At 41.3% G+C, this 12,322-nt stretch overlaps 1 protein-coding gene across 1 annotated transcript; it reads right to left on the reverse strand.

The window, feature by feature from the left end:
* Positions 1-2,601: 2,601 nt before the first annotated feature.
* LOC130389266 (protein-glutamine gamma-glutamyltransferase 2-like) lies at positions 2,602-11,423 on the reverse strand. Its single transcript, XM_056598970.1, has 16 exons — positions 11,315-11,423; positions 10,645-10,815; positions 9,676-9,906; positions 9,199-9,317; positions 8,804-8,932; positions 7,482-7,656; positions 7,127-7,259; positions 6,883-6,986; positions 6,517-6,659; positions 6,288-6,387; positions 5,739-5,819; positions 5,336-5,415; positions 5,069-5,198; positions 4,621-4,781; positions 4,177-4,313; positions 2,602-3,707 (listed from the first exon to the last, which is right to left on the reverse strand). The coding sequence occupies exons 1-16, from the start codon at positions 11,328-11,330 to the stop codon at positions 3,527-3,529; spliced, it is 2,091 nt and encodes a 696-aa protein (XP_056454945.1). The 5' UTR covers positions 11,331-11,423; the 3' UTR covers positions 2,602-3,526.
* Between the last annotated feature and the right edge of the window lie 899 nt (positions 11,424-12,322).

Below are 12,322 nucleotides of genomic sequence, written 5' to 3' on the forward strand. Positions count from 1 at the left end.
GTGATATGATCAAACCTTCTCGTTCTGGTCAGCAGTCTAGCTGCAGCATTCTGTACAAGCTGTAGACTTTTCGTGGTAGAGTTTGGTAGTCCCGAGAACATTGCATTGCAATAATCCAGTCTTGATTAACTAAATGCATGAATCAGTGTCTCTGCATCCACTGCAGATAAAATGGGTCTGATTCTTGCAATGTTTCTCAGATGGAAAAAGGTAATTCTAGTTATACTTCTAACATGTTGGTCAAAGCACAGTTGAGGGTCGAACAGGCCAGTGTGGACAGGACATCCAACCACAGTGAGACATCCTCAAATTCTCTCCGTTCCCACTTCGAGCCGATAATTATCAGCTGTCTTCCCAGTGTTAAGCTGTAGGAAGTTTTGTGACATCCAGCTCTTCACCGCAGCCAGACAGGACTCAACCCTCTGGATCTGGGCCGAGTCCCCTGAATCTACAGAAATTAAGAGCTGGGTTTCATCCGCGTAGCAGTGGAAACTAATTCCGAAGCTGCGGATAACGTCGCCCAGGGGAAGCCTGTAGAGTGCAAAAAGTAATGGACCAAGGACCGACCCTTGTGGTATGCCAAAGTGTAGTTTGCAGTGCTTAGATTCTGAACCCTCATGGAGCACAAATTGGGTTCTATCTGTGAGGAACGATTCAAGCCAACCAAGAGCCGTACCCCCCGAAACCAACAAAGTGCTCAAGACGGTGAAGAAGAGTGCTGTGGTCGATCGTGTCGAACGCAGCACTTGGGTCCAGCAGCACAAGCATTGAGCTTGTATTTTTATCCAAAGCAAGAAGGAGGTCATTTACAACTCTTGTAACAACAGTTTCAGTTGACTGGAAATTCCTGAACCCCGACTGGAAAGGTTCAGAGAGGTTCAAGAGATTGTTCCTCGTCAGATAATCGACGATTTGCTTTGCTACAATAATTTCCTGTACCTTGGACAGGAAGGGCAGGTTTGATATATAGGCCGATAGTTCCTGACTAATTCAGGATCTAGGCCGGGCTTTTTGAGTAGCTGTTTTATCACCGCAGCCTTGAAATTAGAGGGAACAATTCCTGTTGAAAGGCCCCACCGTGGGAAGAAGTTCTTTGAAAACCTTGGAAGGGAGAGGATCCAACATACAAGTTGTTGGTTTCGAAGCCTTTATCACCCTTTCAAGTTCATCCAAAGGAATTGCCTTGAACTCCAGGAGAGTTGCATCAGAGTTCCCCATCCTACTGGGCTCCGCAGGATTTGTAGGACAAGCTACACAGCAAGCATCAATTTCCTCTCTAATCGTTTGAATCTTATTCTCAAAGAAATCCGCGAACTCACCTGCCACGATGGAGGAGCCTACGGTCTCAGTCTGTTTCTGAGTCAGACTCTTCACCGTGTCAAAAATAAACGGTAACCCTTCCTTTTACAGTCCCCTAATTACTAGGTATTTACCTGGTAAATGTATGGTAAATGCTAGTGTATTACTGGGTAATTACCACTGGTAATAAGAAGGTAAATACAGAGGAATTACCCGGTAAATACATGGTAAATCATAGTGTATTACTGGGTAATTACCACTGGTAATAAGAAGGTAAATACAGAGGTAGTTACCCGGTAAATACATGGTAAATCATAGTGTATTACCGGGTAATTAACACTGGTAATAAGAAGGTAATTACAGAGGAATTATATGGTAAATGATAGTGTATTACTGTGTAATTACCACTGGTAATAAGAAGGTAAATACAGAGGAATTACAGCTGAAGTACTTAGTAAAACCTCCACTATTACCCATCAACTCAACGTGTAGTTGTAACTGTTGTAGGTTGGTATAACTCCGATATTGTGTACTTCCTAGGAAATTAGGCAACCAATTCTTAGAAACACCTATTAATAAAGGGTTACTTATGTTGATAACAGCCCAAGTTTAATGATGTACTAACTAGAAATTAGCATAGTAGTTTCCAACAAATTACTTTTTCTTAGTTATTATTCATAGCTACACACATTTAGAAAGGGTTTGGAATTACCTACCTGGTAACAACCTCCGCAGGAACAGTTTTTCTCTAGTGTCATGGTACATCTTCTTAAATACTGGGTAAGAAGCCGTTTGTTTCCATGGTATTACCAGGTTCTTACCATTTAATTTATAATAGATACATTCCATTGTCCATGCAGTCAACACAAACTTGTACCATGTACGTTCTGCGACGTTACCAAGTAAAACACGACAATTTACCCAGTAAGTGAGCTGAAACTGTACTGTAAAAGGAAGCCTCGTTTGTTTCCATGGTATAACCAGGTTCTTACCATATAATTTGTAATACATTATTCCCTTTTCCATGCAGTCAACACAAACTTGTACCATGTACGTTCTGCGACGTTACCAAGTAAAACACGACAATTTACCCAGTAAGTAAGCTGAAACTGTACTGCAAAAGGAAGCCTAATTTGTTTCCATGGTATTACCAGGTTCTTACCATATAATTTGTAATAAATTATTCCCTTTTCCATGCAGTCAAGACAAACTTGTACCATGTACGTTCTGCAACGTTACCAAGTAAAACACGACAATTTACCCAGTAAGTAAGCTGAAACTGTACTGTAAAAGGAAGCCTCATTTGTTTCCATGGTATTACAAGGTTTTTACCATATAATTTGTAATACATTATTCCCTTTTCCATGCAGTCAACACAAACTTGTACCATGTAAGTTCTGCGACGTTACCAAGTAAAACACAAAATTTACCCAGTAAGTAATTCAATTCAATTCAATTTTATTTGTATAGCCCTTAATCACCATTACAGTCTCAAAGGGCTTAACAGGCCAAATATTCATGACGCTGAAACTGTACTGTAAAAGGAAGCCTCGTTTGTTTCCATGGTATTACCAGGCTCTTACCATATAAGTTGTAACTGGTTATTCCCTTTTCCATGCGATCAACACAAACTTGTACCATATACGTTCTGCAACGTCGTTCACCAGTAGTTAAGCACTTTAATTGTTGTTATAAAACCCCAAACCACTGTTGATGAAAGGCATAATAAATTTAACAAAATCAAAGGCTTATCTTTACACTGTAACACTTACCCTATTAGTAACCTTAACCAATTACTAACACTGACCCTATAATTAACCCTTCCCCTATTATTGCCCCATTTCCCAACCACAACATCTATATACTTTGGCCCCCACAATCATGTAAATGTCTTGATTACAATTAAACAAGAATAGATGCAAAAATCGTGGTAAAACATTGATTAACAACAAAATGGTGATTTGCAGAAGTGCAAAATGCATGGATATATGTCAATACTACATTTAATATCAATGAGCCATGATTTACGCTATTCCTGTGACATTGCAAAGAATTAAGGCAATGTTTGCATTTTCTTCACATTAATTGAAATTAATTTATTCATTAATTGAATCAGCGCTACACATCATGGTATATTAAGAAAAGTGAAACCCTTGCTTGACTTTGCTAAATATATTTGTTAGTATAAGAATGAGTGCCAGAGCCCTGTTGACAGCTATAGGTTTGATCACAACGTGTAGGGCATGGGAAAATAGGAGGGTGAAGTCTTGCGGACCACCAGTGTGGCGACTCCCTTCACGTCCTGGAGCCTGTCGGAGTCAAAGTCCACCAGGAACTCCCTGACCCCCGCCCTCATGGGTGTGAAGGACAGCTCCACAGACACACGCTGGCCTGGAGCGATGCTACCACTGAGGGGTAGAAGACACAGACACAGACATGATGGGCATATCTATATCACAGAGTACATATGTAGTAGTATTTACATTATCTCATGAGTATTATGAAGAGTGAGAGTTGAGTACGGAGGGAGGAGAAGATGAGGAGAAGAGGCGTTTAAGGCATGGTTAGGAAGATATGGAATATTGAAGAGAAAGGTAACATGACTCAACAGACTAATTTGCCCAAAAATATTATTATTTTGCATAAAATAAGTATTTTACACTGCATTTGATTCGTTTTATATACAAGCGCTGTGCGTATATTGACTGACAGCTAAATGCTAAACCCACTGTCAGGCCAGCATCAGATGTTTTTACATACTGGTGTATGTATAACAATTGATCGCAAATTAAGAAAACCCTTCCATATCAGTTATGTGATATGTGTTATATGTTGTATGTCATCACTGATAATAAAAAAATTTGGACAGATACTTACGAAATGCGGATCTCTTTGGTTGAAAGTAGGCCAGCCCCTTCAACAGTGAACACTCCTCGGTTCAGTGGCACTGGCAATGGATTGGTGAAGGTGATGACGGTGGTGATTTTCCTATTTAAAATCACCCAGCCAGGAACCTGGAGAAAGGAGAGATTAGGATGTTAAATGGGGGTGCACTCCACTCTATGTCCACACTGGCTTCTTGAGCGGACGATGTTGTGGAAAAACTAACACTAAAGAGAGGAGCCTGAGTTGAATTTAATATATTCAAATGACCTGACATCTGACCTTTAACCTGTCTATCTGCATATAAACTGGCAATGGTTTAATGTTAATCAACAGTTTTTAAGCTTTTTAGATATTAGTCATTCGGCACTGACACTTATATCAACTTATGTCACAAAGGACGAGGCTTAGCATCTTGCTCATGGATAGGAAACCCACCTTAATACTGAGTTTGGGCTTGCTCAGTGGGATGTTGACCATCTCCAGGATGGATTTTTCCTGGCCGGACACTCTTGCCACCCCTACCACCCGGATGATGTTGTGTTCGCTGACGCACGATGCATACTTAGTGTAGAGTAGACGCACCGTCTCCCTGTGGACTGTGTGGGGAACAGAATGAACACAACAGCAAAATAATGTATACACAAACGACCATACCTAGCCGAAACTTTGCACTCCATTACTAAAATATAGAATATGGGAATATATATATGAACTACCAAGTTTCTAGAGATAAACCGCACCCCCTATCCATGAGTCAAAAAATAAAGGAGACTTCAAGGCTTTGCTATACAGGGTGTAATTGGTGGTTTCATACTAAATAGCCAGCGCCGCTGTTATGTCTCTAAACCAAGAAGGGTTAAAGTGCTGGCATTAGACCACGTACCTTTGTGAGCAGGAATGACAACATTGACTGTGCTATTCTGGCACTCTCCCAGGTGGACCGAGTTATACGTGACAGCCTTTGACATCATGTTCAATTTGCAGCTGACTTCTTCGTCTCCCATGTTCTCCAACTGAGAGAAAGAAGAATTATAGATCCGTTGATGATAGGACCTAGCCATGAGCGGTAACCTCACAAAGACAGGATCGTACAGGGTTATGCACTCCCTGCATCTCCATCCGTATGTCACTGAATGACACTACAACTTGCCTCAAAGATGACGTCAAAGTCGGTCCCGAACACAGGCTTGGCGTATCTGATCTCCAGCTGCACGTTTCCTGGTTCATTGGCTGTGAAGAGAAATACATTTAATCCCTGTAAATTACTGATGTATAATGAAGCTGAATAAAATATCTGCTGGCCGGTTTCACCCATGGAGCGATCAAGTCAATCAGCATATCAGAATAGATAATGCTGACCATTATCAAAGCACATGCTAATTAATTAATATATTCTGAAGAATCACCTTCTGATATGCATGTACAAAAAATTTCAAAGAAGGTCATTTTTCTTGTTGTGGGTTATCCTCCGTGGGCGTACGAATTAAACGATTGAACATGACGTTGTTGCTTGCTCTGTGGTCGATTTGTAACAAAAGGACTCTAAACTGCACCTGGTTTTGATTCCTCTTCTCTATCCGGCCCGGAGATGCGCCGCCCTGCCTTGTTGTACACCTCCCGCTCCTTGGCTGAACCTGTGGAGCAGGAGCAGATTCGGTCACCCGCAGCCCAATGGACATGGGCAGATCCACAACCTCTGCCGAGGCCAATATTAACATCAACTGTGCTCTAAACTAAACAGAATGTTTTCCTTTGGATGTAGTTAGGGTTGGGGCTAACAGTGATCAATGAGAGATTTCTTAATGTCTGTGTGTCGATCGCTGTGGCCCTTCATCCTCACCATACCATAAAAAGTGGAATTTCATCATCGTGGATCTTTGTCATTGTTAGTACTTCTAATTCTAGTCTTAACTTGATCAGCAACGATTAACATGACTAATATAGGTAAGAAAAGTCTAAATCTTTAAGAGTACCCTGTTCCATTCACAGGGTACCATGAAGGATTTAGTATTTTATACCGTTATGATAGGGTGCGCATAGCACCCCATGATAAAGGTATAAGTGAGTATGACACTGTCTGTTGATGTCAAAAAGAAACTAACCTTCTTGGTACTTGTACTGAAGGGTTATATCTTCCCTCTCGTTACTGTAAGGACTTTTGGTGCTAATGTTCCTCCCCACTTTTGCGGAGTTGGATGAAAGCTATGAAACATTTAAAAAGAAAAGGCAAATTAATTTCCGCAGCAATTCTTTTTTTAAAGATATGCAAAAAGAGGTAGAAGTTATAATAAAAATGGATAAAGAATAAAGACATGCATAATAATCACCCACCCGCATTCGCTGACCGTCTGGTCTGATTTCCCAATTGATGATGTCTGCATTCACCTCAGCAAAGACAAATGGAACATCAAACTTCACATTGAGGTCCCCTTCTTTAATGGCCTTCAATGGACATGGGCCACAGCGAAACATACCTAGAAAGCAAAAAATACAGATTCATTAATTTATTTTTCAGTGTACATAAAGCGACTTTGCACTTAACTGGCAATAATAATCCATAGTTACTGGAGCATACCAAACTCAGAAGAGTTTAAAGAATAAACATAATATCCAAAGCATAAGTCGTTTATTTTGCAGGATTTAAACTGGGAGCTGGGAGCACAAAGAAATTAGGCAAATTTTGCAAGAGGGCCCTACCACTACTCCTCTCCTGAGGTGTGGGGTCCAAGACTTGCCAGCCACCATATCCTTCAGGTAGATCTTCTCTCTGCATGTAAGACTCGATCCAACAATGAAAGTTCCTGACACGCAAAATAAAATAAAAAAACTCATAATCACACAAAGTTGTGAGTTATGTTATGAATTCCTATAGGGACTCATACTACATAACATAACAGATTTCTGTGTGTCTGCATGTGCTGTGAACACGAGAGGATCCTACCAGATGCTGTCAGCATGGTTAACACTCTGCCTATGTGTGTTGTACACTCGGTCGATGGAGAGGTTTCCGTCTGTGTCATGGGCTGACTCAAAGTTGGTGATGCAGCGTGTGGGGATGCCCAGGCATCGCAGCACTGTGAGGGGACACATGACACATTAGAAAGGCTAGAGTCCCACCATGCATCTGTCTGTCCTTTATATTGCGTCAACCTAGTTTGTGTTAACTGTAATCATTACAGGTCACACAAGTCATGTAACAATGCAAAGTTAAATTCAGGACGACTTTCAGATGAGGGTTTGATTCAGTATGTGTGTATATGTGTGTGTGTGCTTTTATATTGTGTTATTCCTCTGACCTGTGCAGGCCACGGCTGCAAACACCCAGCATTGGCCATACTTCACTCCAGACTTTGATTTGCTCCACTTCTCCAGGATGGGCACACTGCTCATCCATTTGGTTGGCTGTACTCCACCTGTGTAAGGTTCCTGCCATTTCCCCACCAAGACTCCACCGTCATCGTTGGCATTCACCTGGATAAGGACGACGCTGAAGTTGGCATCCGATTCGCAGCATCCGATTCAGCAGCTGGTCCACTTTAAATCGGTCCTGATTGAAAACCACTACACCTAGACTCTTCAAATCTGGACTAAATTATCACAGTGAGGCTATACATTATAATAAACATAGTTACAGATTTGTGAAACCTTTTTTCTATTTGTGAAAATGCAATACAGGCTCATTTTAATGCTTTTTAGGGGTCCAGACTGCATTAGAACGGGTCCTGATTGAAAACCACTACACCTAGACTCTTCAAATCTGGACTAAATTATCACAGTGAGGCTATACATTATGTAAAACATAGTTTCAGATTTGTGAAACCTTTACCCTATTTGTGAAAATGCAATAAAGGCACATTTTAATGCTTTTTAGGGGTCCAGACCGCATTAGAACTGATCCTGATTAAAAACCACTACACCTAGACTCTTCAAATCTGGACTAAATTATCACAGTGAGGCTATACATTATGTAAAACATTGTTTCAGATTTGTGAAACCTTTAACCTATTTGTGAAAATGCAATGCGGTCTGGACCCCTAAAAAGCATTCAAATAAGCCTGTATTGCATTTTCACAAATAGGGTAAAGGTTTCACAAATCTGAAACTATGTTTTACATAATGTATAGCCTCACTGTGATAATGTAGTCCCAATTTGAAGAGTCTAGGTGTAGTGGTTTTCAATCAGGACCGATTTGAAGATTCTAAGTGGTTTTCAAGCCGAATCGGATGCTGCGAATCGGATGCCAACTTCAGCGTCGTTGGATAAGGGGGGGTTACAGAATTAAATATTTTTAAGATGAAAAAGGATCATAATGCAACTGTTTTATGCTCCTGTGCCTGTCGTGTCGTTATTACTTCATTATTTATTACAACAGTTATTTTAATGAAAGAGTCCTATCGCTACATGCTTCACAGCCGGACACAAACAATAGCTTATTTTGGATTTCTTCAGGATAAAATAGATTTTAGTTACTACTATTTTCGTCATGCACATCCGTATAAAACCAGCCCTGTGATCTGGTTCTGCGTTTGGCTCTGTTGTCCTGATGCAACACACACATATATAATACCATTAGTTATATAAAATAACTAATGGTGGAAGTGGGTGTATATCTCCTACCATGGCAACGACTGCCCTGCTGATGTAGACAGGGTCCCATCGCTGACGCATGTCGTTTGGGGGGTCTGACCTTGCTGGCTTAAAGCGGTCAAGGATCTCAAAGCAGATGTCCATCACATTGTCTTCAAACTGAGAATGTCACAAAGGGACAGACAGCAAATGTTGGGAGTGTCATACAATTTAGAAAGAGAGTAGAAACTACTGATTTTGATACTATATCATAATAGTCATAAAATAGGAATTATCCAACTGTGTGTGTTTGTGTGTGTGTGTGTGTGTGTGTGTGTGTGTGTGTGTGTGTGTGTGTGTGTGTGTGTGTGTGTGTGTGTGTGTGTGTGTGTGTGTGTGTGTGTGTGTGTGTGTGTGTGTGTGTGTGTGTGTGGTTTCTGTGTTACCTGTCCGAAATTCCATGGCAACCCACTCATCCAATCCGCACTCCCAGTGAAAATGCGACCATTCTCGTTCATAATGTATTCCTTGAGCAGACTTTCATCAGGGAGGTACACAGCATCATCTAATAACGCACACACACACACACACACACACACACACACACACACACACACACACACACACACACACACACACACACACACACACACACACACACACACACACACACACACACACACACACACACACACACACACACACACACACACACACACACACACACAAACAAAGTTGATATGAACCTCCATATTTATATACCTGCTTCTGGGTAATGGGGATGTGCTGCAGAAGTGAAATGACATGTGAAAGGTCAAGTACATTCATTATCGTTTTAAGATTTTAGATGTATGTGGATGTTCCGTTTGTTTGTGCACATGTGCTGTGTCTTTGTGTGCGAGTGTTTGCTTTGCTAGTATTACCTTTGCACCAGGGATTAAACAGCAAGTACATTTTGGTAAAGTCCGTCCTCTCCAGAAGTTTATTCCCTGACATCAGTTCAACAGCCAAGCGGTACTCGCCAACGGCAGCACGGGCAGGACTGTACACAGTCAGCAGTAATTCGTTCCTCGCGCTCTGCTGGTGTAACCACCACTTGTCACCAGACCCTCCAGCCGTTCGCTGTCTGATCACAATATCATCGTTGTTCTTATCTGTGGAAATGCAACGTAAGATACAGCAATAGGTTTCAAATTGGTAATCTGAAAATTCCCGTCGAACTGAAAGTGCAACGTGCCGGTAAATTGTGTCATTAATTACCATGTGTGCTCGTAGAAGGAATATATCTAGTATTTTTTTTTGTTGCTGCCAGCAAGTGATGCAATTAGCTAAATAATATAGCTGCGCAGCACGCATTGCACAATATGGTCATAAGTCAGCACGCTTTCAGTAGCGATGGCGTGTTACGTGGTGTATATGATGGGTTTGATTTAGTGCGCGTACCCGTTTAATTAGTACGATTAGTCCAACTTAAATTATTCTAATGCTCACAACATTAATACATTTCCTGAATACTTCCCACACACAATTGGTTTAGCTACTTTTGCTACAGAAATTATCTGTTTTGTTTTCATACCATCATTTTTTGTAGGATAGGCCATTTATGAAAAGCTAATTCAATGTGTTCCCTAGGCCTAGTTACCCCTCTATCCCCGATGGAGTTACTGAGGGATTTGATTTGTGTTATGGATTGTGTATCAAAAGGTTCGGTATCCCAAACAAAGGAAGGGCAACAGGCACACACTTTGAGGCAGGAGAAGTTGTTGAAAAACAGTTGGTCCAATAAATATTTCAAAATGTTAAAGGAATAGAGCAGCAAGAAGTGAGACTCTTCAATTCACGTAGCTCTATTATATGTGACCATCTCTGCATTGAGGCCTTGAGTTGCTTACCCTGCTTTAAGACCAGGGCCAGCTCATGGCCGGACTGCAGCGGGTCGGAGAGGTGCACCGTCAGGGAGAAGGCTTGTCCCCGCCGAACAATCAAACGCTTCCTATCAATCTCCTCAGTTCGGTGTTCCCGGTTGTTTTCCTGGCTTCTCAGATCAACACCAGCAATTAAACCTTAAAATGAAAATCAAAGACAGGATGTTAAGAAGTAAAACACAGCTATGTGTTGTTTGGCTAGTGAGATGACAGCCCTGATGAATTCTTTATGTGGAGGCCCAGTGCCTCAGATCTGCTGTAGTAGGTCTATTAGTTTATGAAATATGGATTGGTCATATCACACTCTAGTGCAGAGTTAGACGCAGCACATTTCTCATTCCTACTGTAATCGCAAGAGACATCTTGTTGTCCTTATAAGGTGTATAACCACCGAGACAGAAAGTAAGGAATGTTTTACAAAGAAACAAGTGGAAAAGGGAGAGAGGAAAGATATTTGCAGATGCAAAAAGATATTTGAGAGAGAGAGAGAGAGAGAGAGAGAGAGAGAGAGAGAGAGAGAGAGAGAGAGAGAGAGAGAGAGAGAGAGAGAGAGAGAGAGAGAGAGAGAGAGAATAATTGATTCAAAGGACAGGCGAGGAAAACGTGGGAAGAAAAACAATGTTAGAATGCTACTCACGGTTTGTGTGGGCCATTATCTTTGCTAAATTCTTTCCAAGAGTTGCTCTTACACTGGTCCAAGTTTACAGCGCTAGGCTCTAGCCTATTCCTCATCAAGACGCTGTATTTATACAGAACTGAACTGCTCTCAGCCCACCTCAAGAAACACACAACTTGACCTCTTGACCTCGGACATAACTTTCTTAACACACCCACTAGCATCCCTATTTTCACATCCTCCCTCAGATTCTTGGTTATCTCCGTAATACAAACTGGAAGCGATGAGGGAGGGGAAGAAAATTTGATGGAATATTGCAACATTCTTAGGTTTCAGCATTATTGCTCATATTGTTATTTGCTTCCCCATACCGTCACTGTATGGTATGTATGTACACAGAGAGCATGTGTCTGTCCTTCCATTTATTCTCATGGGCTCTGAACAGTCCTATTATACATTTTTGTGAATTAGCAGACAATTTTATAATATCGTGTGTCTTATTTCCTAGGACTTTGGGTCAAGCCCTTGGATTGGTGACAGATCAGTGATTATGACACATCAGGGAACATCACCTCAGCGTTTGTGTTACTCTGCGTTTGTTGACCTCTTTGGAAGGATGTAGCCTTGTGGGGAGCATCCACATTAATTTGAAGAATGCAATATAAATTATATGTTGTAATATGTCATAATATTTCCGATATCTCCCCATGCTCATTGTTGTGTTGTGTGGAATACCCGCTTGGTTTTCAGCCAACTGCTATTTGGCTGAAAACTAGGCGTGTATTCCTGGAATGTTTGGATATCAGCTTTTTCGGGAAGAAGTCTGACCTCGTCCCAATCTCACCCTAGTGCTAGTTCAGTGACCTGGACCACAACCACACCGTCTCCCTCCAGAAAGGAAGTTGATGGATGCAGGAAGGGTAATGGCATGCATATATTTCCTTCAGTCCTCCCTGATTTCACTCTGAGGCCAAAACTTTTAGTGGTAAGAGAAATAGAACAAATAGCCCGATTAAGAAATAGCACAAC

Source organism: Gadus chalcogrammus, chromosome 9 (assembly GCF_026213295.1).
Source record: "Gadus chalcogrammus isolate NIFS_2021 chromosome 9, NIFS_Gcha_1.0, whole genome shotgun sequence".
Classification (NCBI taxonomy): Eukaryota; Metazoa; Chordata; class Actinopteri; order Gadiformes; family Gadidae; genus Gadus; species Gadus chalcogrammus.